At 49.1% G+C, this 25093-nt stretch overlaps 3 protein-coding genes across 5 annotated transcripts; 2 read left to right on the top strand and 1 right to left on the bottom strand.

Annotated features, from left to right (window-relative positions):
* Positions 1-6506: 6506 nt before the first annotated feature.
* RPS29 (ribosomal protein S29) lies at positions 6507-7080 on the bottom strand. The gene is made up of 3 exons (XM_074821630.1): positions 6937-7080; positions 6706-6805; positions 6507-6627 (listed from the first exon to the last, which is right to left on the bottom strand). Exons 1-3 carry the CDS (start codon positions 6996-6998, stop codon positions 6619-6621), a joined length of 171 nt encoding a protein of 56 aa, XP_074677731.1. The 5' UTR covers positions 6999-7080; the 3' UTR covers positions 6507-6618.
* Positions 7081-10251: 3171 nt separating this feature from the next.
* Positions 10252-21954, top strand: LRR1 (leucine rich repeat protein 1). Of its 3 annotated transcripts, none has more exons than XM_074821196.1 (5): positions 10252-10486; positions 10601-10699; positions 14569-15296; positions 17736-17902; positions 19428-21954. In XM_074821196.1, exons 1-5 carry the CDS (start codon positions 10307-10309, stop codon positions 19442-19444), a joined length of 1191 nt encoding a protein of 396 aa, XP_074677297.1. In that variant the 5' UTR covers positions 10252-10306; the 3' UTR covers positions 19445-21954. The 3 variants fall into 3 exon arrangements, with proteins under 3 accessions (XP_074677297.1, XP_074677298.1, XP_074677296.1); XM_074821197.1 differs by lacking the exon at positions 19428-21954 and adding an exon at positions 18797-19419; XM_074821195.1 differs by lacking the exon at positions 19428-21954 and having other exon boundaries at positions 17736-18218.
* Positions 21955-23222: 1268 nt separating this feature from the next.
* Positions 23223-24759, top strand: MGAT2 (alpha-1,6-mannosyl-glycoprotein 2-beta-N-acetylglucosaminyltransferase). The gene has a single exon (XM_074821193.1). It carries the CDS (start codon positions 23284-23286, stop codon positions 24625-24627), a length of 1344 nt encoding a protein of 447 aa, XP_074677294.1. The 5' UTR covers positions 23223-23283; the 3' UTR covers positions 24628-24759.
* The last annotated feature ends 334 nt before the right edge of the window (positions 24760-25093 follow it).

Here is a 25093-nt window from a genome sequence, read left to right as displayed (position 1 = left end):
TGATGAACAGCTTTAAGCTCAGGGTACTCCACTCCAAGCATCTGACATGTTGGAGCAGCCAGGTGGAGCTTGCTCCTTGCAGGAATTCAGTAATGTCAATATTGGGAATATCCACGTCCCTGTGTTACTGATTTGTTATTAATTTGAGTTGATGATTTTTGGTGATTTTGATAAGGAATGATTAGGACTAATCAATTAAATGGAATCTCACAGAAATACCATTTTTTATAAAAGATAGTGGTGTAATGCTTTAAGTAGTCATAGAGATGTTGTATTTAGTTTAAAATACAGCCAGTTACGCTGCTGGACAAGGTACCATTGTTAGACTGTGGGGTAAGGACAATTTATTGCCCTGTAGACCAGGTGTTTTAAAAGTTGTATTACAAAAGGGTCTCAAAGCATGTTAAAATTGCAATGTGAGACAAAGTCCTTGAGTCAAGGACATTGGAGGGTCTTTCTTTTTGAGTCAGTAGGCCATGGCGGTCCCAACAGCAGCCCCCTGACTCATTTCAGGACTCAAGGGCACATGACCAGGAAGAGGTAGGAATAAGAAAGTGAGTTATGGGAATTAGCATGTTTATGTATGAGAACTTAATATGTATGACTGTATCCTATATAATGAGCATGCTACACAAGTTAGGGGTGTGTTGTTGGTGAGACAACTCCCCTGCACACCCAGCTGTTAATAAAGGAGTGTCTGCTTACCTACATCAGATTGGTGTCGGTAAGTTTTTATCCCATTTTGGTGACACCTGGACAAGCTTCTGTCCCTGTTCAGCACATCTCACAGCACAGAATTGTTATCCTGGTTTCACAGCTGGGGAACTGGACCCCATAGCAGAGGAGCAGCTTGCAGACAGACAAGGAGCCAGATCCTGATCCAGGTGATGGGGATCCACCTTGCAGGGCCTGGCATTCACCTCGAGATGCTGCAAGTAGGAAAACAGCCTGAAGATCACCCCCAGCCTGGTCCCACAAGTCACCTGCTGCAATAAACTAGATCCCAGCAAGTCAAAGACCACCTCTGCATGCAGGAGGGTCATCACCAGGCACAGGCTTTCACAGCACCCATGCTGCCACAGCTTACCAGAAGGAATTACACATTTTTCCCTCCTATCTGAGCATGTCAGCTTCGCTTTTCTAGCCTAAGGATGAGTTTAAAAGCCAGTGTTTTACCCAAAGCTGTGCAAATTCCTCCTGGAGCCACTGACAACAGTAGATTTTATCTGGTGCATAATCCAATGCAATTTAGTGTTTTTCCAGCAGTCCAAATCCCCTATAAACTCTATTTCAGCAATTAGAGGTTCATCTCTTTGAAAGCTAAGGCATCGCTATGTTTTACTTGGCTCCAAGTAGGCAACGTTATTTCCCTACAGGAAAACACATATTAGTTGTTCACTCTTAATGCAAAGTCCTTGAAGAGTATTTTGATTTTACCTGTTCTTTAGGGGAATCAGCAGCTCTTTATAAATCATTTCACTTCCAAATAAGTTTGAATTTCACATCTGTGCACCTTCGGAGTCTGTAACCGTCAGCTTTAGGAAGAAAGAAAACGCAATTTTCACAATGAGCTCAGGAAATGCAAGGTTTTGGCACCTAGTCTTCATTGTATATTGGGCAATAAATACCTAGTTAAGGCAGCAATAAGATTAAAAGGCATTACCGTTTGTACTACACCACTTTCCCACTAGACTCAAAAGAAGGGAGTAATAGAATAGGAAAAAGGCAAGAACATTTAAAGCATTTACAAAATTACAAGGTGACAATTCAGGTATTTTAATGTCTACAAAGTAATTCAAAAACATCTTTTAGCTTTGTTTTCAAATAGGAAGCTGCTTTTCTATTGCTATCCCTAGCTATTTGGTACAGAGGGGTTTTTTATTGTTATTGTTTTCCATCACGTAGATACCAGATGCTCTGGCACTTTGCTCTGGGACCAGATCCTCAGCTGCTTTAGAGCAGCACAGTTCACCGCCCTGCAGCAGCACCCTCACAGGCAGAGAAAGAAGGTGCCCCAAAGCCATTTTACCATCAGAAAGAAGCTTTGCTCAGGAAAGAGGGACAGATATCCACAACTCCCCACTGGACTCAAACGTCTCCTGCAGCTCTGAGCATCCAAATAATTCTGATACTGCTGCCATTTGCATGTACCCAGCATGGGGGCATCCTCCTGACACAAGGAAATGATCACCTACTTTGCAACTTATTTACTTATAGCAACTTACAGCAACTTATAATGATTTCTGAATATTGCTTAATAATCCTGCTTGCCCTGACTGTTCTGGCGAAGCTTTCCGAGGACTACTGCGTTCATCAAAAAGCAGTTTTCTGTGGAAACTTACCAAGAATTACTATGTTCAGCAAAAATAAGAGCCATGTCCTTGGAAAGCAGATGGGTTCTAGCAAGTTTAGTCTTTGTAGTGGATAGCCAGCCATGTACGGGTGGTAGAAATTAATATACTGGTGCTTTCAGATAAACTAGAGGTGGTAAACCAGCGGGAACCACTCATGTTATTCAAGAAATTGGCTAAGAGAATCTGCGCATGCTCCAAGGAAAAGTACAAGGTGAGAAAGACTGTGAGTCTTCCTCCAAAAGACCCCCGGCGACAACACGCAGGTGTAAAGATATCAAACTGCTGACACCAGCCTTTTGAACTAACCCAGCCTTACTTATGCATATGGATATTTGTATTCTGTAATCCAATGAATATGTATATCCACATTCAATAAGTTTTTGGTAAAATGTGCTGGGGCATGCAAGCTTTGTGGAGAAATCCCCTTGCACCCTGGTGCCGGAGTAAACATACCTGCTTTATAACTCTGAGTTGTAGAGTCTGTTTCCACGAATCGCTCCTGTCACCAACACGTTGGTGGGGACAGGAACACGCAGACATTTCCCACTGGGAAGCACCACAAGCACGTCTGGGTGCCTCTAATAAATAGCAGGAGGGAAAGCGAATGCAGCTCTGTGCGGACTGCAGCAGTGGGAACTGCAAAGACCCTCCCCTCCCGTCCTGCATCTTTACTGATTTTTGTATTTTACTGAAATTTTAGATTACGTCGGTTATTAAGAGCTGTATGAACAAAGTGTGGAGGAAAAACGAGAAGCATCTCTCATAGCAAGAAGAGGCAGGACTGGTTATCTGGTTCAGGCGTTGGCAGTCACAGTTAACATAAACCCTTGGTGCAAGTCATCCGACTTCTCCTTGATGTCAAGACACAGCCCTGGACAGCACAGCTCAGCACACGGAGAGAATTTTCTTCTCTGGACACAGCGAGGTTATTAACGCACTCACAACTCCTCCCCGTGCAGGCAGAGGCACTGCACATCCCCAGTGTGTGGATCACACCCTCCTCGCCAGAGGATAAGCTCAAAGCTCTCCAAAACAAAGCTGGTGTCACATCCACGCCTTGCATTTCATGCTTCTGCCCAACTATCCTTGTCCGTACAGCCCAAGCAACAGCTTCACCGACTGCTATCAGCTCCTCGGCCTCTGCGGCTCCCCAGCAGCATTCGTGGCAAGTCACATCAGCTGCTGAGAAACCAGTTGCACCACAGCTCCCCATTCTCTGCTCAGGATTGGGAGCAGTCAGCAGCAAAGCTGACCAGTTTACTCATTTCCTTGACAAAGAACAAATCTGATAGTTAACGTGTTAAAATAATACTTAAGAACAAAAAAACTTACTCTTCCCCAGCGAGAATCCCCCTAACATAAGAAATTCAGTAATTGGTAGAAAAATGATTAGCGTTTTCTGATTTTTCAGAATCACACAGAAGCCAAGCAAATGCACCCCACAGGATTCAAGTCTGTATATCAGTAGATATCTGAAAAAAAAAAAATCACCAGAACAACTAAATCTTTTTTTTTCCTCTTCATTTATTCAGCATAGCAGCTCACCTTTACACTGAAGTTTCCAGCTAGAAACCAGGGATTTAACCATTTCTCATTCAAAGAGTATGACAGGACCAGCAGCATCCTCCAGCTGCAGCAAGGCTGACCTTCCCCATCAGCACCAGGCCAGAGCTCCCCAAGTGACCCCAAATCTGCATCCCTGCGTGCCACACAAGGCTGCCTTTGGTCGCAGGAGCAGTCAGAAGGAACCGCCACCCTCCCAGGCGACAGCAGGCACCCCACGGCTGGTCAGCACTTTCACACACCACGGCCTGCGTGGCATTTTGAGAACTGGTGCATTCTTCATGTAGAAACCCTTGCAGAAATCTGCTCAAATGTCACTGCCTCAAGGCGAAGGGAAGATGGAAATCCTCCAAACGAGACACCCCCATACAGTTATCGTTTAATTTTTGTATCAGGCTTTAACTATGAATTGGTCTTCAGTATCCCAGGATTTGCTGTTCCTTCCCCACAGTTGGCTGTGGGTTTAGCCCCCTTGCAATGAAGCCACAGCAGCAGCTCTTAGGATGATAACACCCTGTTTTCCCCCAATCATAGATTAGCTTGGGTTTAATGAGACCTTTAAAGACCACCTAGTCCAACCCCCCTGCGATGAGCAGGGACATCTTCAATCAGACCAGGTTGCTCAAAGCCCCATCCAACCCGGCCTTGAATGTCTCCAGGGAGGGGGCATCTACCACCACTCTGGGCAACCCACGCCAGTGTTTCACCACCCTCAGCATAAAAAAAATTCTTCCATCTAGTCTAAATCTACTTAAAAAAACCTTATTTTTCTGCCTGATACAGCTGTAGAAACCCTTCTGATTATTCTTTGCATCCCTTCCCAAGCTCAGCTCCAGCCACGCCTTGGCCTTCCCGACCCCATCCCTACACAACAGGGCAGCATCCCTGTCCCCACTCCCACTGCCTGGGCAGAGGATGTAGGCACTAACCCAGCTTGCAGCTTTAACTCACATTTTCACATCTGTTTTGTGTTAACTTCCCAAATATTTTTCCCAATTCCATTAATCTCAGATCATTCCTAACCTGCTGTCACCAACTGACCCCAGCAGCACACAGCTCAGCACAAGTTTATCCAGCCAGCTGGAGAAAAAACAGCTCGCTGAGCTCCGTGCAGCAGTGTTACCTCCACCTTCAGCTTTTGCTGCAAACACCCCTCAAACCCCTGCTCCGCACCTGCACGTCCCCACAACAAGTTTTGACATTACTGATGGCCAAAAGCTGGCAGGTCAGGGACACCTGCCTGATTCTGGAAGCTTGGCGCTGAGCTCGTGCCCACAGGACCCATTAAATCTCTGCTTCCATCACCACAGAAACCAGAACAGGCTCCGTGACAGGAAGGGACAGCTGCGCTTCGGCTCAGCGAGGCACTCGCCAAGGACAAGGATGAGGGGACAGAGCCCTTTGCCACCACACTGGAGAAACACTCCGTTCCCTCCTCACCACCCCATCTCGTTCAGTCTCAACCACCAGCAGAACAAGAAAAAAAAAAAGCAGGCAGTGGGGATTCCCAAACTAGACGCCAAGCGGTCAGCTAGAAGGGATCAGCCATTCTGGGCACGATCAAAACATTCAGCTGGTCAGTCACCTCACACAGCGCAGCTTCAGCAGAGACACTTCAAAAGCAGCCTGGACAGCGGGACAGCAGCCTGACACCTTCAACCCCCTCAGAGGGAATTGGAAAACTTAAGTCCAGGCCTTTAGCACCCTTGACAAGTGTTTCTTTACCCAGCTCTCTGCAGTTCTATCACACCACAGCCTTCAAGTGGCTGGAGACCTCAGAAACTAATTAAGTGGAAGGGCTGTGTGGCTCCAACCGCATCAGTTCACTCACAAATAGTTTTCACTACCCAGCACATCACACAGGCCAACACCTGCCCTGCCCAAAGGCTGCCACTGGCTCAGGATGCCTTTACCCTGCCTTGTTTTGATATCAGCTGCAACTTCCCACACCCTGAAGACCTCACAGAATCATCTCGGTTGGAAAAGCCCTTGAAAGATCCTCCAGTCCAACCATGAACCTCACACTGAACGTTCTCAACTCCACCAGATCCCTCAGCACTGGGTCAACCCGACTCTTCAACCCCTCCAGGGATGGGGACTCCCCCCCTGCCCTGGGCAGCCCATTCCAACGCCCAACAACCCCTTCTGCAAAGAAATACTTCCTAAGAGCCAGTCTGACCCTGCCCTGGCGCAGCTTGAGGCCATTCCCTCTTGTCCTATTGCTTATTACTTGGTTAAGTACAAGCCAGGGAAACTTCAGCACAACATTTGAGGTACAGCTCTGCACCACAAACAGGCTGCAACATCACCATTTTTTTTTCCTATGTTAGCAAGAGCAGTTTGCCAGTATCCAACCCAAGCCACTCCGGCATTACTGGCAGCTGCACCCCAGCAGACTGCCTGGCTGTTCACCTACCAGCCATTTTAAACAGACCATTTTACTGCTCTCTTTGCAAACCTAAGGACAGCAGGGCAGGCACATTAGAGCCTGTCCCTAGTGCAGCACCCACCCCTCTAGGAAAAACATTAAAGCAGTGAAAGCCCCGTAGCCATTAGAACCTTTACAAAAGGCAAATGCACGCACATCAGTCGGGCAGTGAAACTATTTATTGAGTAGGGCCGCGCCGAGGTACTGCAGATGTGTCAGGAAGGCCCAGGGAAGTCCCAGGAGCTTCTGGCGACAGCCTCATCCTCCCGGCGCTCAGTCCAGCTGCAAGAGAGCAAAGAAGGCGGGAGTTGACAGCGTGAAACGGCACACCCGCCCCTCCCGCACGGTGCCAGCGCTTACCTTAATAAAGCCGATGTCCTTGGCGTACTGGCGGAAGCACTGCCGGCACATATTCAGACCGTACTTGCGAATGAGGCCGTGGCGGTTGGAGCACACGCGGCTGTAAGGGAAGAAGAAAGCAAGGCCGGTCAGGCCGGGTAATGGCGGCGTGGGGTAGAGGGAAAAGGGGAGATGGAACGAGACGGCTGCCGCGGCCCAGGGGAGCCGACAGCCACCGCGGCGCTCACTGACCAGGAGCGGGAGCCCTGCCCGAACTTCCTTGGGTGGCTCCAGTAGAGCTGCTGGTGCCCCATGCTGCTGGCCGCGCGTCTAAGCTGCGAGAGGAAGATGGCGGCGCGCGCAGGCGCTAATCAACGCCGCGCCGCATCCCGGCACGCACCGCGCGACACCCCCACAAAGCGCATGCGCAGAGCAGCCCCCTCCCCCCCCCCGCGGCGTGACGTCAGGCGGGAAGGGGGTGTAGAGGCGGCAGCGCGCGCTGCCCAGCGCCGGGCGTGGTGGCGCGTGCCTGTAGTCCCAGCTACTCGGGAGGCTGAGCCCGCCGGATCGCTTGAGCCCAGGAGTTCTGGGCTGCAGTGCGCTATGCCGAGCGGGCGTCCGCGCTAAGGCCGGCATCAATATGGTGACTCCCGGGGAGCCGGGGGACACCAGGTTGTCTAAGGAGGGGTGAACCGGCCCAGGTCGGAGACGGAGCAGGTCAAAGCTCCCGTGCCGGTCAGTAGCGGGATCGCGCCTGTGAATAGCCACTGCAGCGTAGCCTGGGCAACACAGAGAGACGCGGGCTCCTTTTGCCCCGGCCGCCCCCCCGCCACCCCGCACCCGCCTTTTGGGCCCCACCGGGCCCCCCGCAGCCCCTGCCCGCCGCACCGACCCCTACCGGCCCGCCAAGCCGCTGCCCGCCCCGCACCGCCCCCTGCTGCCGGCCGCCGACACCCGCGCTGGGTGCGCATGCTCCGATCTCAGACCAAAAAACCCACTGATTTTACAGAAAAAAACTGTACAGCCGAAATCCCATCCTTTAAAAAGAAACATAGAAAACCAATACTGAAAGGGGTTTTTTTTCTTTTTTCCCCTAATCCAATAACATAGTGAAAACTGACCGGGCGAGGACACCCACATCTCACCCACCACGTCCCCTCAGCGAACGGCCCCGGCTGCACGCACAGAGGGGCCGGTTTCCACCCGGCTCACACCTCCGAGCCACGAGTTCTGTAAATTCAGTATTATTCCCATTTCTGCTGCACTCAAACATAAAGTAACTCTTCCCAGGTGCTGAAATTCCACTCTTGGAGATTCCCAACCTGCCCTATCTCTACCAATCCACTTTCAGATTGTGAATGTTTTAATTTTTAAAATCTTTTACTTGATTGAATTTCCCCGTTGTTTTGGTAATGAGTTTTTCATAAGGCTTTTCATAAGGTTTTCCTGTTGTTCAGACAGTCTGAGCTGTTATCAGAGTGGCTGGAGGACAAAGGGTGGCACTGGCATCTAAATCAACCAAATGGTAACCACAAACGTGGCTTTTTACCCAAACTTGGTTTCTGAGCGCCCACAACTGTTGTTTCTGGGGGGTTACCTGAGCCTCTCCTAGCAGCAAACCCACCCTTCAGCCAACCCAGCCCCGCCACGCTGGGGACAGGGGACCATCATGGAGGTGACGCTCTGTCACAGGTTGTCACTGCCCTGGGCAGAGCTTGCAGGGAGCGCTGGCACCTTTGCAAATGAACACGCAGAAACGTTTCTTGTAAAACTTGTATTCTGCTGTTACGTATCACAATTGTAGAAATTGCCCAAAAGATTTGCCGGTGAAAGAAATTGTCCCGGTGAGCAGCCATGTCCCACCACCAAGGCTGGGCACCGCACCTGCCCCGTGTTGTGTTCCTCATACCCACTGGCCCCTGTTTTGCTGATTAAGGATATCAATTAAACTCAGACACCAGAGTGAAAAGAGTAGGCATATTTTACTGGGGATAACTAAATAATGTAACAGAATACAGAATACATGCAGTAAGACAGAATAATGCACTTAAAGCAAACAAATAGGAAAATACAGGGTAATGCATCAAATCATTACTACAGGAGAGAGAGAATAGTGGTTAAGAAAGACCCATCACCACTTGCACCCGTCACCATCATCCAGACCCGCAGGCGCTGGGCAGCCCCGGTTGCAGCGAGGATTTGGAGAGCCTGTCCCGGCATTGGGAAGTCCTACGCGGTGCGTCCACCCGTAGGTGAGGCTTCCAAAGTCGCTGTGAGCGGGTCCAGCCTTATATACCAAAAATCAGCAAGCCAGAATAACTGGCACCTTTGTTTTGAGCGGAAACATCTGCTTTCATCCTCCTGTTGGATTCCCCCAGAGCCTGGACAGGGCTCAAGGAGGAAGCTAAGGGACTCTCCCTGCTTATCTAATTTATTTATGAGCAAGGTCACACATCTGGTCACAAGGCCAGACAGCTGGCTCCATGGCCTTGTTAACTTGTCCCTATACAAAGAAGGATAAAGATATATTCAGGATAGACATGTTTTATGATATCTAAGATACATCTTTCATTAATGAGCATACATATTTCACTAATGACTACACGCTAAGCTAGCAGCTTTGGCTCAGGGCCTGTTGTTCAGGCTTCAATACTTCAACACTTTAGCACTTTTTACATCAGCACAGGTGGTTTGTTATAACCTAGCACAATACCTACTAGCACAATGGTTATCAGTTATAAAATATACAGGATTCATCTATAGGTCAACTCTGGCTTGGGCCTGTTGTCCAAGCCTTAGCACTTCGGCACCTCAGCTCCTCCCTGTCCCCTCACACCCGGCATTCCCTCAGTTCCCTCCCTGTCACAGAATCCCAGAATCATCTCGGTTGGAAAAGATCTTGAAGATCCTCCAGTCCAACCATGAACCTCACACTGACCGTTCCCAACTCCACCAGATCCCTCAGCGCTGGGTCAACCCGACTCTTCAACCCCTCCAGGGATGGGGACTCCCCCCCTGCCCTGGGCAGCCCATTCCAACGCCCAACAACCCCTTCTGCAAAGAAATACTTCCTAAGAGCCAGTCTGACCCTGCCCTGGCGCAGCTTGAGGCCATTCCCTCTTGTCCTGGCGCTGGTTCCTTGGCTCAAGAGACTCATCCCCCCTCTCTGCACCCTCCTTTCAGGGAGTTGTAGAGGGCCATGAGGTCTCCCCTCAGCCTCCTCTTCTCCAGACTAAACCCCCCAGTTTTTCCCTCACACCCGCCGCCGCCGCCCTCAACCCTTCCCGCCGAGCCGAGCCGGCCGCCTCCTCCAGGGGGCGCCGCCGCACAGCCCCGCGCTGAGGGCCCCTCGCTCGTGCTGCCCGCGGCTGCCGGTACCGCCGTCCCCCCCACTTCCCGCCCTGCCAGCCCTTCCGCCGGGCAGCCCCGCACCCTCTGTCCGTCGGCAGCGGGTCGGCAGCCGGGCTCACGACATCCAGGCATCGCGACGTGTCGGCGACCGTGCTGACGGGAAACAGGCATCGCGGCGGACGCCTGTGCGCGGAGAGCGCGGGAGGCCCCCCGGGCGGCGCCGCGCCTGCCGCCCGCCCCTGAGGGGGCCCGTTGGTCGGCGGCGGCGGCGATGCGACTGCAGTGCGAGGTGGAAGTGGTCAGCCGGCTCCTGCCCACCTGCGGGCTGCGGGGCCGCGGCCGCGGCACCAGGGCGCTCCTCTCGCTCGGCCGCCCGCCCGGACGGACGCGGGGCGGCGGGGTTTACCTCATGGTGTGCACGGCGCGGGACCGGGTTGGTGTTCGCTACAAGGTGGGGACGGAGGCGCCGGTGGGGGGAAGGGGATGGAATGGGACGGGACGGGACGGACCGGGGCGGGTCCCCTCGTTCCACCGCGGCTGCTGAGCGCCCGCTATGCCTCCGTAGGTGCAAGAGAATATCGAGCGGTTCTTCACCCGGTTCGTGGAGGAGGGCAAGGCCACCGTCCGCCTCCGGGAGCCCGCCGTGGACGTCTGCCTCAGCAAGGTGGGTGCGGGGGCCGTGGCTGGCGGCCCGGGGCACCGATGAGGAATCGGTGCTGTGCCCGTGCTCCAAACCGAGCGGCGTGTGGAGGCGGCAGGGTGGCTCGCCGGGGTCTGCGCTGCGGCCGTGCCGGACAGGCCTCGGTGGGTCCCCAGGCGGTCTGCTTGGGGTCCGTCCGACAAAGGCCACACAGCGACTAAGGCTTGGCTTAATAGTTTTCTTTGACCTCCCAGAGCTTCGGCACAGGAGATGTAAACGAGGCAGCATGAAGGCACTTGGCTTTGTATGTCCTCAACAGGCTGCAGCAAAAAGGGAAACACAAGGGAGCTCACTCATTTTGTGCTAGGAAGGTTGGGCCCAGTTTCTTTCCTGGGCTGTGCTCTGGTTCTCTTTCTTCTGCTACCTCTGGAGAAACAGCAAGAGCAGAAAAGTCCATTTTTCAGTTGTTCTTTCTCACTTGTTTAGAGAGAAATCACTTTTTTCATCTCTCTGATACAACATCTTGCTCTTCGGCCATAAATTCTATGAAACAGTTAATGCTTACGGTCTTTCTAGTGGAAAAAAAAGGGAGAATACTCTTGTCTTAGTGGACAAGCAGTGTGCTCACTGTGGTTTTCAAAGCTGGAGACACATGGCATGGATCAGCAGTACAGTCACCATCTCACCTTAATGCTTAGCTGATGGTAGGACTCGCCAATCTGTTTATTTACAGTTCATAGGATATGTGTTTTTAATAATGGTAAACTCACCCCCAAAAAAATCACATATTAATGTTCAATTTTTGTGTTTTTAAGGGTTTTTTCCATGCCTGTTCCAGTAATCTTTTGTAGCCTTGTAGAAGAGGAAAGCAGGACAGCTTTTCTAAAACCTTAGGGTTAGGATGTGCAAATAAAAACAACTGACTTACTGAAAAGAAAACAAACGTGACCCAGCAAGAAAGAAAAAGCACTAATTTTATTGGGAATAAGACCAATAACTGAATATAAGCCTGAATATAGTTGTGTTACCCAAGATTTTGCAGAATGTGGCACAGTGCTGTTGTGATCTGGAAATATCTTGTCTGTGCAAGATTGAAGGCTGTGGTGGTAAGAAAAGCAGCCTTAATTGATGGAGAGAGCAGTTTGCCTTGCAGGGCTGAATAGAAAAACAACAGCGTGTGTCCAAATCCAAGTAAATTAAGTTTTTCTTATGAGAAACAAATGTGTTACGTATCTTGCAAAAAAGAAAACTCACGCATGTTGCGTTAGATCCAGAATATCTTCTTGTTCTACGTCCTTTACTCTGAACATTTCTGCTGAAGTGTGAGAAGTCAGAAAGTTTTATCTTGGGACAAAGGTACAAAAGCAGGCCTGGTGTAAGAGGATCTACTAGTAGTATAAAATTAGAGAGTAAAGGTCTGTGTCTTAGTGGTACAAGATCTGATTTAGACCATTTATAGGGCCTGTACAGAAACTGTGTGGCAGATGTTCTTCCAGTGCAGTAATTTAGTTAAGAATTACATCTCTTTTTCGGTATGAGAAGATAGTCCACGATGTTGTTAGACTGAAAAGAAAGTCTCAGCTGAATCTAATGAAACGGGACTTAGAATAATGACCAGAGTTGCTCCATGGAGGCTACATCCTCGCTCCCTGTTTTTAGCGTAAGGCTCTCCCTCATACTGTCAAGTTCCAGGAACACATCCACTAAATTCTTCCAAAGCCAGCAATACTATAGATTCCTCTTAAATGCTCCGAATCCAGAAACCCAGTTTAAGGCGACTGATAATTTTTCTGTAGTGTTTCCGCTAGTCTTTCATAATTTCATGACAGAAAGTTCTTAACTTTCAAAGATGGACAAAAGCTTTGTGGAAAAGAGATTCCCCAGGTACGACCATACCCATTGCACGCAAGTACCATGCAAAACCCCACTCTTTGTACTTGCCAGGCAGTGTGGAGCATTCAACCCTGGAGCAAAAATAATAAACTCACTGGGTTTGTTTTTTTTTTTTTTTTCTTTCAGCAAGCCTGTGCCTGCTGCAGTGCATGCAAGGTCTGAAATCCATGTGATCTCCAATTGCCTTGTCATCGTTCATTTAGCTCTGAAACAAGTCTTGTAAGGCATCCACACAGATTAACCTCTTTTCCCAACATCTTTTCTGTGGTTGAGACTTCAGACTCGGGGCAGAAAATTGTGTCCTGAGCCCTTCCGACTAATTCTTTCCTCTTTTTCTTAGATATGTCTTAGTATTTTTCTCAGCATACTCAAGGTTTCCCAACAACAAGGTTTACAGATGGTACATAGCCTTTACAAAGGTATTGTGGAGGAAATTTGTCTCAAGGATCCAGAACACAAAGTACTATTATTTTGAAATCACGTGAACAGCCCATAAACCTATTCTTAACAACCTAGAGCTTTTGGCTACAAGAAACAGCATGTGCCTCGTGCTTTGAGATCAAAGAAATACTGCTTTTAACTTAATTCTAATGTATAGGTAGGGAATTTACCTGGTCTTTACAGATCTGGAGGACTCTTTCTCCTTACTTCCAAATTTAGTCAGCTATTATCCTTGGAAACATGACAAATCTGCCTGTAGTTTGGGGGAGTTCTGTAGATAAATGATTTAGTTAGATTGGCTGAGATAATGAATGTTGGTGGTCTTGGATAGGAAGGTTTTTGATGTACAACTTCCCCATCTCTGGAGGGTATCGCATGAGGAGTTAAGAGAGTAGATGTGCTTAAGGAAAATAATAATTTCAGGTTAGTGATGGAGCCAGAGAGGTTTAACCTTTATTGTCTTTATTTACACCACATTAGCATCCAGATGTCTTCAAGGTCATTGCTCTGTTGTGCTAGGTGCTTATAATAAGCACATTATGTAATATAGTTCTGGAGCCTCTAGAATTTGGTTTAAACAAATACATTTAGGAGCAAAATCGTCTTTCAGGTGCGGAAATGGGTGTCAGTAGGCTCGGGCAAGTTACAGCTGGGAACAGTGCAAACCTCTCGGCTCTGAGCCATGCCAGAACTCCAAGTTTGCTCTCTCCTGCGATGAGAGATGACTTGTATGGATGCATCGTGCTTTTTATTTTAGAATTCACTTTATAGCTTCGTGTCTGTCAGCTTGAGTAGAGACTTGCTGGAAGATTTAGAGAAGAAACATTTGGTCACCCTGTTGTTCACAAAACTTAATTATATCAGTACAACAAATCTATCACAGCTTTCTCGATCTTTATTTAAAATACATGTCATCTGATACTCCATTAATCTGACTCCCTGTCCCTATTGCCATTATATTATATCCCACCTCAAGCAAAATTAGTTGTCTGCAAAAGGACTGCAAATAATTATCCTCTTGTTTGCTGCTGGCACAACCGAAGAGAGCTGTGTGTGACCAGAAGCACGCACTTAACTAACCTGCCTTGAAACTTTCCACCTTCCTTTATGTTTAACCTCAGCTTCCATCCTTTTCCTTCCTTGCAACTTTAAGAAATTATTTCCTCAAGTTTTAGATGTCTGATTTCCCCCTGTGTGTTTTTATAAACTGTCCCTTTATCGTGTTGCAGGTTGGGGAGATCACAGTGCATCAGGCTTTTTCTCTGTACTTGATTTTCAGCCATGAATTCAGTGCTTTGTTCCTTTTCTGCGCAATGCAACGCAGTGTGTTTGATCTAGATTATTCAGAGAGGTTGTAACTTCTCATTCAAATAGCATTCAAATTACAACCCTGTAAACAGCACGTCAACCTAACAAGCCCGAGTTGTTTCCCTTTCCCATTCCATTGCCCTGCTGAGTTAGTATCTCCTGATACATGTACAAAATAGTTCAGAAAGTGTTAGTACAAACGAGCGCAAGAATAATGAACTTTTAAATTCTGCGTTTGTGTTTTCCTGTAGGCAAATGCCAGCAATTTAAAGAATTTCCTTTCAGCTGTGAGACTGGCTCACCAAGGGACCGACATAGGAGCTCTCCCTCTCTCAACTTTGGTACCAGCGAAGAACTCGGAAGTTGAAAAACCCAAGACAAAAATGATCATAACTTCAAGAAGGGACTATCCTCTCACCAAAAACTTCCCTTACTCCCTCGAGCATCTCCAAACCTCGTACTGTAAACTTGCTCGGATCGACATGCGCATGCTTTGTTTGAAGAAACTCCAAAAACTGGACCTAAGTCATAATCATATTAAGCAGCTGCCAGCTACCATCGGTGACCTGATCTGTCTTCAGGAGCTGAATTTGCACGACAATCACCTGGAGTCGTTCAGCGGGGCTCTGTGCAACTCCACCCTTCAGAAATCTCTTCAATTCTTGGACCTCAGCCAAAACAAAATTAAAGCACTTCCAATTCAGTTTTGCCAGCTGCGAGAACTCGTTAATTTAAAGCTCGATGACAATGAGTTGATTAGGTTGCCATTCAAGATTGGCCAGTTAGATCATCTACGCTTTCTGTCAGCAGCTCGAAACAAACTTCCTTTCTTGCCCAGTGATTTTAGGAAACTCTGTCTTGAGAACTTGGATCTCTTTGGAAATCCTTTTGAACAGCCTAATCCGCTTGTTCCCAACATACAACTGAAAATACCATTGACTTTATTAGAGTGTGCTGCAAGAGCAACCGTAAATTACAGGTAAGAGGTGGCACAATGGGTACACGTTACACCTACTCCGTTTCAAACCTGTCAGGTCTAAACTTTCTGGACTTTTTGTTTTTTTCCTGTTTTTTCAGCTATTAAAAATCATAAAGTTGAACTTGCTTTGAATTCCACTTGTAAAATCTTCCCTTTGTTATAGAGGATAATGCAGTGGATTGGCGACGTGGAAGCGTTTAGAGAAAGCTGTAGGCTGAAATGGTTTTGCCCACAAAATGGGGGCACTGTAACAGAATATTCTTGCTCAGCCACGGGAAAAGAGAATCAGTTCTACAACCCTGATCTGCTTCTGTATTGGGGAGCTTACGCTACAGTGGATTTTGTGGCACGGATCATGTTTTTTGTTGGGCGCTAGCTTGGAAATTGCTTTCCGATATGGTTGCCCTTCATCTGTAGAAAGGTGCCGTGAGGTGGCTTCTCGGGGGGGCGAGCGTCACGCTGGAGTTGGCTTTACCTGCTGCCAGCTTCTCCCTAACTTAGGATCGCCTCTGGTGTTGGAGTGAGGGTGTTCTGGCTTACACAGAGAAGCCCAGTTCTGAGGTAATTTTAAAATTATTATTGCGCCAAGTAAATATTATTCTTGCCAGGCTGCTGTTAGCAGTTTTCTCCCCTTCCCCCACGCTGCTGCTGCCTGTGATCCTGCCGGTACCAGCTGCTGCTCCTCCCACCCTGTTCTGGGTGGAAAAGGAGCGAGAAGATGGAAACGAGTCATGGATGCAGAAAGGGGGTGACAGACAGACTTGAGGCGTTCCTAAGCTACGTTCTGTGCCCGTTCCTGCCTTGGGGGTGGGGAGCGCCCCGTAACCTGGGTTAATGGCTCGGAAGTCTGTGCCGAAGGTGTCCACAGGCATGCGGGGCACGCCCTGGAAATGAGCTGAGCAACCAAACCTGCTTCAAATCTTCAACCACTTCTGACCTTGCTGATTTTATGAGAGTAATTAAACTCCACGTGTCTCCCAACTTTATAGATATTGCAGTGGTTTTGATATAAACATTAAGGCATGGGGTTTTTTTTTCCTAGAGAATATAATCCCTCAACACTGGTCAGATTTTAGTGCTCAGTTCCATTACCTGAGGATACCTAGTTGTTAACCCAGCCCCTGTGCAGCAGGCTTTAAGAAAATGGCAGCACACAGAGCAAAAACAGCTTTCTGCTCCGGGAGTCTCAGTGAGACAAGGGGCAAAGGAAACAGTCCCCTCACCCCCGGGGCTGTGATTATTTATAATAGCATTTATGTGAATATTTATAATATTAGGAGACAGCATTGGTCAGAGTGATCTTGATTATCTTAAATGGAAGAGAGGAAAAAGAAAAAAAAGTCTTAACAAGTGGGCAACAGACATTCTGTCTGACGTTCACTGGAGGTGAGAATTAACAAAGAGAGAAAGACAAGTGACGATGGGCTGTAAAAACCTGGAGAAAGGAAGAAAGCAGAAGGAGGGAAGACACGAAAGTAAATGTTTGGAAATCAGTCTTCATAATGGCATTCTGGGCAAGCACCAGAGCTGTGATTATGCTTTTCCTGACCGGAAAAAAAAAAAAAGGATGTCCTAAATTGAGGTGGTGGAAAAAAAAAACAAACCTCGTCAGGAGTCTTCGCTATGTGAATGATGGTATGTAGAAAGAATTGGGAACGTGTAGGCGTAGTTGGGATGAGTCAGTGAGACCTATCCTGTGAGTCTGGAGCGACAGCTGGGCACTGGTGATACCCACACTTTGAAGTTTAACTCGCCAGAGTACTTCAGGGAAATTATTTTGTACCCCAAACACAATGCCACTCTGCTACAAATTTAAAAAGAAGCAATTCTTGTTCCTGTCTCTGGATGTCATTATTGACATGGTGGACGGAAGGAGCTGTGCATCAAGAGAACATTTAATTTATCGTCTGTAGTGTAGCACCGCTGTAAAAAAGGCTCTTTTTTTTTTTTCTCCTGTTTCCTCTGGATACAGCGTTTTTACACTACTACCACTTCCTCATGGTAGAGAGTGAGGAGTAAATTGTGGGTGCTTTGTCAGTCCAGGATGAAATGCAGTGATCTTCCTGGCTACTGTGAGGGAGGAGCAGATATGTGCCCAGTTGTCTCATTATTCCTAATCTTTTTAATTCTCTAATTCTCTATCGCAGCGATACAGGCTGTTACAATTTGTGTGAACTCCCTGGTTCTTGTGGTCTTCTGGAGTTCAGGTCATTGGTACTTAGGGGTCGGTAACGTGGTTGCATGTTTTTAGTGAGTCTCTTGGAAAGTGGCGTTTAATTCCTAACCAGCCCAATACCGCAAGGGGCAAAATTTCACATTTGCCTTGTTTATGATCTCAGAGAGGCGTTTCTTCCAGCGGGTGCATACGGCGTGTCACTGCGTTTGAGCAACTTTGGTTAATTTTGTAGTGAATTCACGCTTACTCCTCTTGTTCAACAGAATCCCTTATGGTTGTCACCTCCTTCCTTCTCACCTTTGTGAAGATCTAGAAGTGGCTAAAACATGCCAGTGCGGGAGTGCCTGTCTGAGCAGCTTCATTCAGATCACCGTGACCATGAATCTCCACCACGTCGCTCACACCGTGGTCCTCGTGGATAACATGGGAGGTACGGAAGCACCCATCATCTCCTACTTCTGTTCTCTAGACTGCTACTCCCAGTTCCTGGATAGGTACCTGCAGAGTAACGGGTGACTGTTATCAGGTGCAAAAGCTCTGCTAAAGTTCTGTCTGCTGACGGGGGAGCCCGAAATTGTTTTCTGCTTGTTACCCGCACGTGCTGTCGTAGGGCATTTGCTGCAGAGAGCAAATGTCAGTCTTGCAGTGTCAGCCCGATCCGGTGGCCTGACTGTTCCTCCACCACTAGAATCTCTCTCTGGTTGGAATAAAAAGCGATGCTTAGCTTGAATGAATCCTCCTTAGAATGTATTTTGCTTTCCTTTCCCTGTTACTGTGACTTTGTTCAGAGTACCACGACAGTTGTCTTTGTCTCGTGGGGTAAGCGCTTTCTTCTGGCTAGGGGAAGGAAGGTTTGCTCGTATCAAACTGCTTTGCTTGCTTACACTTGAGGCTCTGAACTCTGCCCACGGAAGGTGACTGCGTTGGCTTTATCACTGGACTGGGCTCTTCCCGACTTGTTTACTGTAGAGCAACTTGATAGGCTGCTCTGAGGAGAAATTACAGCGTTGAGCTGTTCAAAACCCGTCATGTCGTTCCAGGTGCTTCTTTTTTAAACAGTTCTTGTTACAGCATTCTCCCTTCAAGCAGGGACCAGCATTGCTGGTTTTTTACCAGAGCAAATGTTTTTGGTTTTATCTCTTTGTGATATAAGAAATGTCTTTTTTTTTTTTTTTTTTTTTTTCAAATATGTGACCTAAACTTTGTTTCATAACTCTCACATTTTAAAGATTCTCAAATTGTTCACCGTGTCGATTTATTAAATTTTGAAACCCTTCTATGTACAACGTGAATTGTGTTTTCTCTAATGAGTTTTATCATCCAGTGTATTCTAGGGATTAGCTCCAGGCCTTTCTCCTGGTGAAGATACCAAAATACTTGAGAGTATCCACGCACCCTTATTTCATGTCTTGTCAGCTGGTCGGTGGCTGGGGTGTTGAAACAGCGTGGAACAAAAGGCCCGGCGACATGTGATGGCTCGGAGGCAGCACGTGACGCTGCTGTTTTTGAAGCAGTATTGACTGCCCGGGAGTGAAGTGCACATTTTGCATCTCTTTGGGTCACAGATAAATACACCGCTGTGGCAATTACGTGTACTTTGAATGGGAAAACAAGACACCTTTAGGTATGGAGAGCAGAACTGAGCTAGACTGGGCTTCAGGGGACAGTGTGAGGAGCAGCCAGAGAGGCAGCAGCAGGCTTGGGGAGACTCTGCTGGCTTGCAGGTATCACTTAACATCTCCTGCGTGAGCACAACCTTCACCCGCGTTTTCAAAAGCATCTGTTTCATTCACAGCAGAAATAAATATTGAAGCATGCCTACAGAGGGGCTTCGCTCCGACAAGGCCAAGAGACGCATCTTCCTGAGGAAGAGGAACCTTTATTTTAGAAATACTGAGCGTCATTAACATTTTCTCCGAATGTCAAAATAACTCAACTGTGTTCTTTTCACACAGCATCTGTAAAACCGTAACTTTTAAGCAACTACAGGAAGATTTGGATGAATCATTCCTTATACGTTGCTCTTCATCTACGGAGAATTTGTGAAGGAGGAAGCAAGGGTGCCTGTTTACCTCCACACCGATCGTCGGCAAGCACTGCAGAGCGAACCGCGGGGGTTTTAAAGAGTCATATGGTAATGCTGGTGTAAAGGGAGGGAGATCTCCTGATTGCAGCAGCCTGAAGATTACTCATTTGGAAAAATACCTCTTAGGTGGAGTGTGTGATTAAGAGGAGGGGAGTAGACGCAGAAATTTGGCCTCCTGTGGGACTCCTCGGGAATTTTAGATGCAGATGTGTGGCTGAAGCCTCCCAGGGCAGCCAGCTGTGCTGGGAGAAGGGATCAGCTGGGGGGTTAAAGGCCAATGTGAAGAGAAGCACAACCTCTCTCGGCACGGGAAGGGAGCTGTCAGCTGTGGGAAAGGGCTTTTTCTGTGGGAATAGTTTGCTGACAGCTCTGCACGTCTTGCTGGGGTGTTTTTTTTTTTTTAAACCCCACATGCATGCGCACTGGGCTGCCGTTATCTCTGAAGCAAATGTCACCCCCAAAACGAACTTGGCTTCCCTTCATCCTCCAACGCTGCAGCAGCTCGTGGAGGGCGGGAGGGTGCCGGAGCCCGCAGAGGTTCTTCCCCAGCCGGCGTGGCGTTGTGTTGCTACTGGAGCACCTTCTAGCAACGTCCTGCCACCTCCACGGAGGTCAGACACGCGGAGGAGCTTTCTAAACGCCGTTTTCAACAAAAGGTGAAGAAAAGGGAAGTCTCGTGCAGCCAAGCAGAGGGGTCGGAGGGGTGTAAAATACCCCCAAGTTGCCTTGGGAACCTGTTCCAGCCAACTTCATTTTCTCAGTGTCTTGCAATCCCCACGAACAAGCTCTCCCCGTGCCGCAAACATTTGTCTCATAGGGTGAAATTCTCTGATGGCAGCTTGATCCCAGCGGCAGCGAGGTGCTGGGTGAGGGAGTTGGGGTTCGGGGCTCGCTGGCTGCAGAGGGACGAGCAGCCCGGGCAGCTGCCACGCTCCGTGCCTGCGCTCGGCCGAGGCAGCCAGGAGGTGGCGAAGGAGCCAAAGCCCTTCTTCAGAGTTCAGGAAAGCCACAGCACAAATCTCCAGCCGTTTTCCTCGCCCGCGGTGTTTCTTAGATCCCCCTTTCTTGCTTCTCATCAGCTCGTTGAGCTCGTTCGGGGGGAAAAAGGCCGATTAGCAGGTGTAGGCGCTGTCGCAGACGGCAAAAGATGAGCATGGTTCTGTTTGATATTGCAAGCGCAGGAGCGTGGGTGACCCAGCTAGGGTTTTTCATAGAAAAAAATGGGACTGGGCAAAAATTCTTCTCATAAAAAAACACTATTTGGCCTCATTTATCGTACTTGTGGGGAACTGTAGGGCCGTTTGTGTGGTGGTTTCTATCTTCGCTGCAGAGACCAGCCTCTCTTTTAAGGAGTGCTATTCTTTAAGGCTGCGCTTGAAAACCACCAGTTTTACCCAGGTGATTAGGAGAAACCTGCAGAGTTACGCAAAGCTTAGCTGTGGTCAGCAAAGGTCAAGCCGTAAAACTGTCATTAAAAAATGTGTCCTTGACACAGAAGCATCGCTCCGGTCCCCGCTGTTCGAGCCGTTTGATGTTCGCCTCCGACGTTGCGGAGCCGAGTACTGCGGGGCTCGGTCTCATCGGATTAAAGCCCCACCAATGGCTCTCGCCTGGAATTTGAGGACGCTAACGGGAGATGCTTTTAATTGCAATTCAAACCTGTCCTCACCCGCCTCGTTTGGGGGTAAAAAGCCTCGATGGCAGGGTCTCGGTTTGGTACTCCTGAACGCTGCGTTCTTTAATCCGTTCAAGAATGACTGGATCATTCTTTAATTGGCCTGATTTTGCTGTGCTGATGCCACTTTGCATTATCCGAGTGCTTTGCGACCTTTAATATATTTATTATTTATATTATTATTATTATATATTTGTCTTTTTTATTTACGCTGCCTGTGTGACGGGCAGCATTACCCCAGCTGGACGGTGTTTCAGTTGCCTGAGTTTTACCCACAGCTGTGCAAGATGTTAAATCTGGCTCTGTGGAAGCCGCCGCCTTGGGGGAAGAAATACTTAGAGAAATGAGAATTGATCTTAACCCAGACTAAAAAATAACCCACCCCCAAACCTGTGTGTATCAGTACGGCCCCGCGCTGGGGCTGCTGGTGGCCACCGCTGTCCCCAGACTCATCTTGGGGCCAGCTGTCAGGTTTGTGAAGCTTCTGGAAGGAAAATCGGCGCAATTTCTGCCAGCGCAAAGCGGAGCCGTGGCAGGGAGAGCTCCCCTCCTCCTGCAGGTCCCCAGCACCCACCTGGGTGACGGCATTTTCCCCTCAGGAGCTCTCCTCGCCAGGGCATGTGGCATGAAATTGTCCCCAAATTTCACAGCTGGCCCCAAGGAGAGGGGCTGGGACACAAAGTGTGGCAGGACGAGCAACTTGCAATTAATTGGAGAATTATTTTATACTGTCTTCTTACATTGTTCTAATTCTATGAATGTTTTCTTACATTCTTGGAGAATTATGTATTATTCTTGCAATTCTAGAATTTTCTTATTGCAATTCTACAACTTTTTACCTTATTTTTTTCAATTCTAGAACTATTTTCTTACCTCCTTCTAGAATTACTTTCCTACCTTATTCTTGCTGTTCTAGAACTATTTTATTCTTGCAGTTCTAGAATTATTTTCTTACAATTCCATAATTTTACCTTATTCTTGCAGTTCTAGAACTATTTCACCTTATTCTTGCAATTCTAGAGTTGTTTTCCTTTATCTTCTTTCAAATGTAGAATAAATTTGTTCTTGCAATTCTAGAATTTTCTTATTACAATTCCAGAACCATTTTACCTTGTTTTTGCAATTCTAGAACTATTTTCTTACCTCCTTACAATTCTAGAATTACCTTATTCTTGTTCTATAACTATTTTACTTTATTCTTGCAGTTCTAGAATTTTCTTACAATTCCATAACTATTTTCTTACCTTATTCTTGCAGTTCTAAACTATTTCACCTTATTCTTGCAATTCTAGAATTGTTTTATCTTCTTTCAAATGTAGAATTAAATTTATTCTTGAAATTCTAAAATTATCTTGTTCTTGCAATCCTAGAATTGGCTTCTTGCCACTCCAGACTGAATCTCTTTTTCTTGCCATTCTTGAGTGACTTTATTATCTTATTCTTTCAAATCTAGACTGATTTTTATCTTCTTCTTGCCATCTTAGAATTATTTTCTTTCTCGCAATTCCAGAATGATTTTCTCATGTACGGTTCCTGCCAATCTCAAACTATTCTATCTCCTCTTACATTATTCTGGCAAACCCAGGATCCTTTTCTTACTGAATTATTTTCCCTTAACTCTTCCCAAGCCAGAAGAATTTGCTCCGGGCCCCTGTGCGCACGCCCCCGCCGCAGCCCGGTTCCCCCCTCCCCACCCCTCCAGCTCCACCACGCTTTGCCTAATTAACACCCCCCCACACCCCCCCAATTACCGCCGGCCAATCCCTGCTCAGCCGGGCTGAGCCCCCTCGGGGCCCAGCGCCCGCGAGGCGCTGGCGGGCACCGGCCGCGCCGCCACCCCCCCGCCATTTCCCCTCACCGCCGGAAGTCGGCGGTGAGTGACGGCGCCGGCGACCAATAGCAAAGCGGCGGCGGCGCCCCCGGCGGCCTATGGCGGGCGGCGACGTGGGCGCGTGGGGCGGCGGCAGCGCGCGCGCGCTGCCTGCGGGAGCGGCGGCGGCGGCGGCGGCGGGAGGGCGGCGGGGAGCGGCGGCCGCCGCCGCCGGGAAGGATGCGGCTGCGGATCTACAAGCGGAAGGTGTTGCTGCTAGCGCTGGCGCTGGCGCTCTGCGCGCTGGCGCTGTGGGGAACCGGCGGCGGCGGCGGGCGGAGGCGGCAGCAGCAGCAGCAGCAGCAGCGGGGCGGTACCGGTACCACCGGGGAGCCGCCGCGGGTCAGCGAGCCGCCTCCTCCTCCTCCTCGCCGCTCCGCCGCTAACGCCTCGGCTGTATCTCCGGCCCCGCCGCTGCTCCCCGAGAACGGGACGCTGAGTTACCGCTCGCTCGTTTACCGACTGAACTTCGACCAACCGGTGCGGAACGCCGGGCGCTTCCCGGCGCGGGCCGCCGCCGCCGCCGACGTGGTGCTGGTGGTGCAGGTGCACGATCGAGCCGAGCACCTGCGGTTGCTGCTGGAGTCGCTGCGGCGGGCGGCGGGAGTGGAGAACGTGCTGCTGGTGTTGAGCCACGACCTGTGGGCCGAGGAGCTCAACCGGCTGGCGGCACGCGTGGACTTTTGCCCCGTCCTGCAGGTTTTTTTCCCCTTCAGCATCCAGCTCTACCCCCGCGAGTTCCCCGGGCACGACCCCCGCGACTGCCCCCGCGACGTGGGCAAGGCGGCGGCCCTGCGCCTGGGCTGCATCAACGCCGAGTACCCCGATTCCTTCGGGCACTACCGCGAAGCTCGCTTCTCCCAGACCAAGCACCACTGGTGGTGGAAGCTGCATTTCGTCTGGGAGCGGGTACGGGCGCTGCGGGAGCACGCCGGGCCTGTCCTCTTCTTGGAGGAGGATCACTACTTGGCGCCCGATTTCTACCACGTCCTCAAAAAGCTTTGGGCCCTGCGTGAGCGGGAGTGTCCCGAGTGCCAAATCGTTTCCCTGGGCACCTACAGCCCCGTCCGCGGTGGCTTCGCCGGCCGCGCCGACAAGGTGGAGATGAAGACGTGGAAGTCCACCGAGCACAACATGGGCATGGCCTTCGGTAGAGACACCTACCAGAAGCTCATCGAGTGCACGGACGCCTTCTGCACCTACGATGACTACAACTGGGACTGGACTCTGCAGCACTTGACTGTCTCTTGTCTTCCAAAGTTCTGGAAAGTGCTGGTTCCTGAAATCCCCAGGATTTTTCACACGGGGGACTGTGGCATGCACCACAAGAAATCCTGCAGACCGTCCACCCAGAGTGCCAAAATCGACTCTCTCTTGAACAGCAACCAACAGTACCTGTTTCCCGAAACGATGAGTGTCAGTAAAAGGTACTCCATGGCACCCCTTTCCCCTCATGTGAAAAACGGAGGGTGGGGAGACATTAGGGACCACGAACTCTGTAAAAGTTACCGCAGACTTCAGTGAGGATCCTTCTCGCAGCCTTTTTTTTTTCTTTTTGAGTTGTTCCATAGTGTCTTTTACAGGCACACACGTGTATAAAAAGCATTTATGAGTTGGTTTCTGCTTTAATATGAATAAACATTCTTGTTAAAGGTGTCCCAAAATAGTAATCTTTCGTGTCCGGCAACCACGTTTTGGAAACGGGTTACTTGCTGCTCAGAGCGGCGGCGCGGTCCCTGCGCGGGAAGTGACCGCTGCTGTGTTTACTGGGAGGAGGAAGAAACTTGTATTTAAGTGCATCTTTTCTGGTGCTTGCAGTGCTCTGGTGGGGGGTTTTTCCCCCGCCCGGGACAGGGTGGGGTGAGGCTGCCTTTGCATGCTGCCTCACCAGAGGTACCGGCACCTCCTGCCCGGGGTCATCTCATGCCTGATACCCACGTCTGGTTGCGATGTGTTGATGAATATATGAAGGAAAATTAAAAAAAAAAAA

Source organism: Strix aluco, chromosome 4 (genome assembly GCF_031877795.1).
Source record: "Strix aluco isolate bStrAlu1 chromosome 4, bStrAlu1.hap1, whole genome shotgun sequence".
Taxonomy (NCBI): domain Eukaryota; kingdom Metazoa; phylum Chordata; class Aves; order Strigiformes; family Strigidae; genus Strix; species Strix aluco.
Note: the sequence above shows the minus strand (reverse complement) of the source record. Positions and strands in the feature narration are given on the sequence as shown.

Bases quoted from the DNA above. Each gene is read 5' to 3' on its own strand.
- LRR1 (XM_074821195.1), top strand. From the start codon at position 10,307: ATGCGACTGCAGTGCGAGGTGGAAGTGGTCAGCCGGCTCCTGCCCACC. The intron at 10,487-10,600 runs GTGGGGACGGAG...ATGCCTCCGTAG, and splicing joins GGGTTGGTGTTCGCTACAAG to GTGCAAGAGAATATCGAGCG. The intron at 15,297-17,735 runs GTAAGAGGTGGC...CTTGTTCAACAG, and splicing joins AGAGCAACCGTAAATTACAG to AATCCCTTATGGTTGTCACC.
- MGAT2 (XM_074821193.1), top strand. From the start codon at position 23,284: ATGCGGCTGCGGATCTACAAGCGGAAGGTGTTGCTGCTAGCGCTGGCG.
- RPS29 (XM_074821630.1), bottom strand. From the start codon at position 6,998: ATGGGGCACCAGCAGCTCTACTGGAGCCACCCAAGGAAGTTCGGGCAG. The intron at 6,806-6,936 runs GTCAGTGAGCGC...CTTCCCTTACAG, and splicing joins GGGCAGGGCTCCCGCTCCTG to CCGCGTGTGCTCCAACCGCC.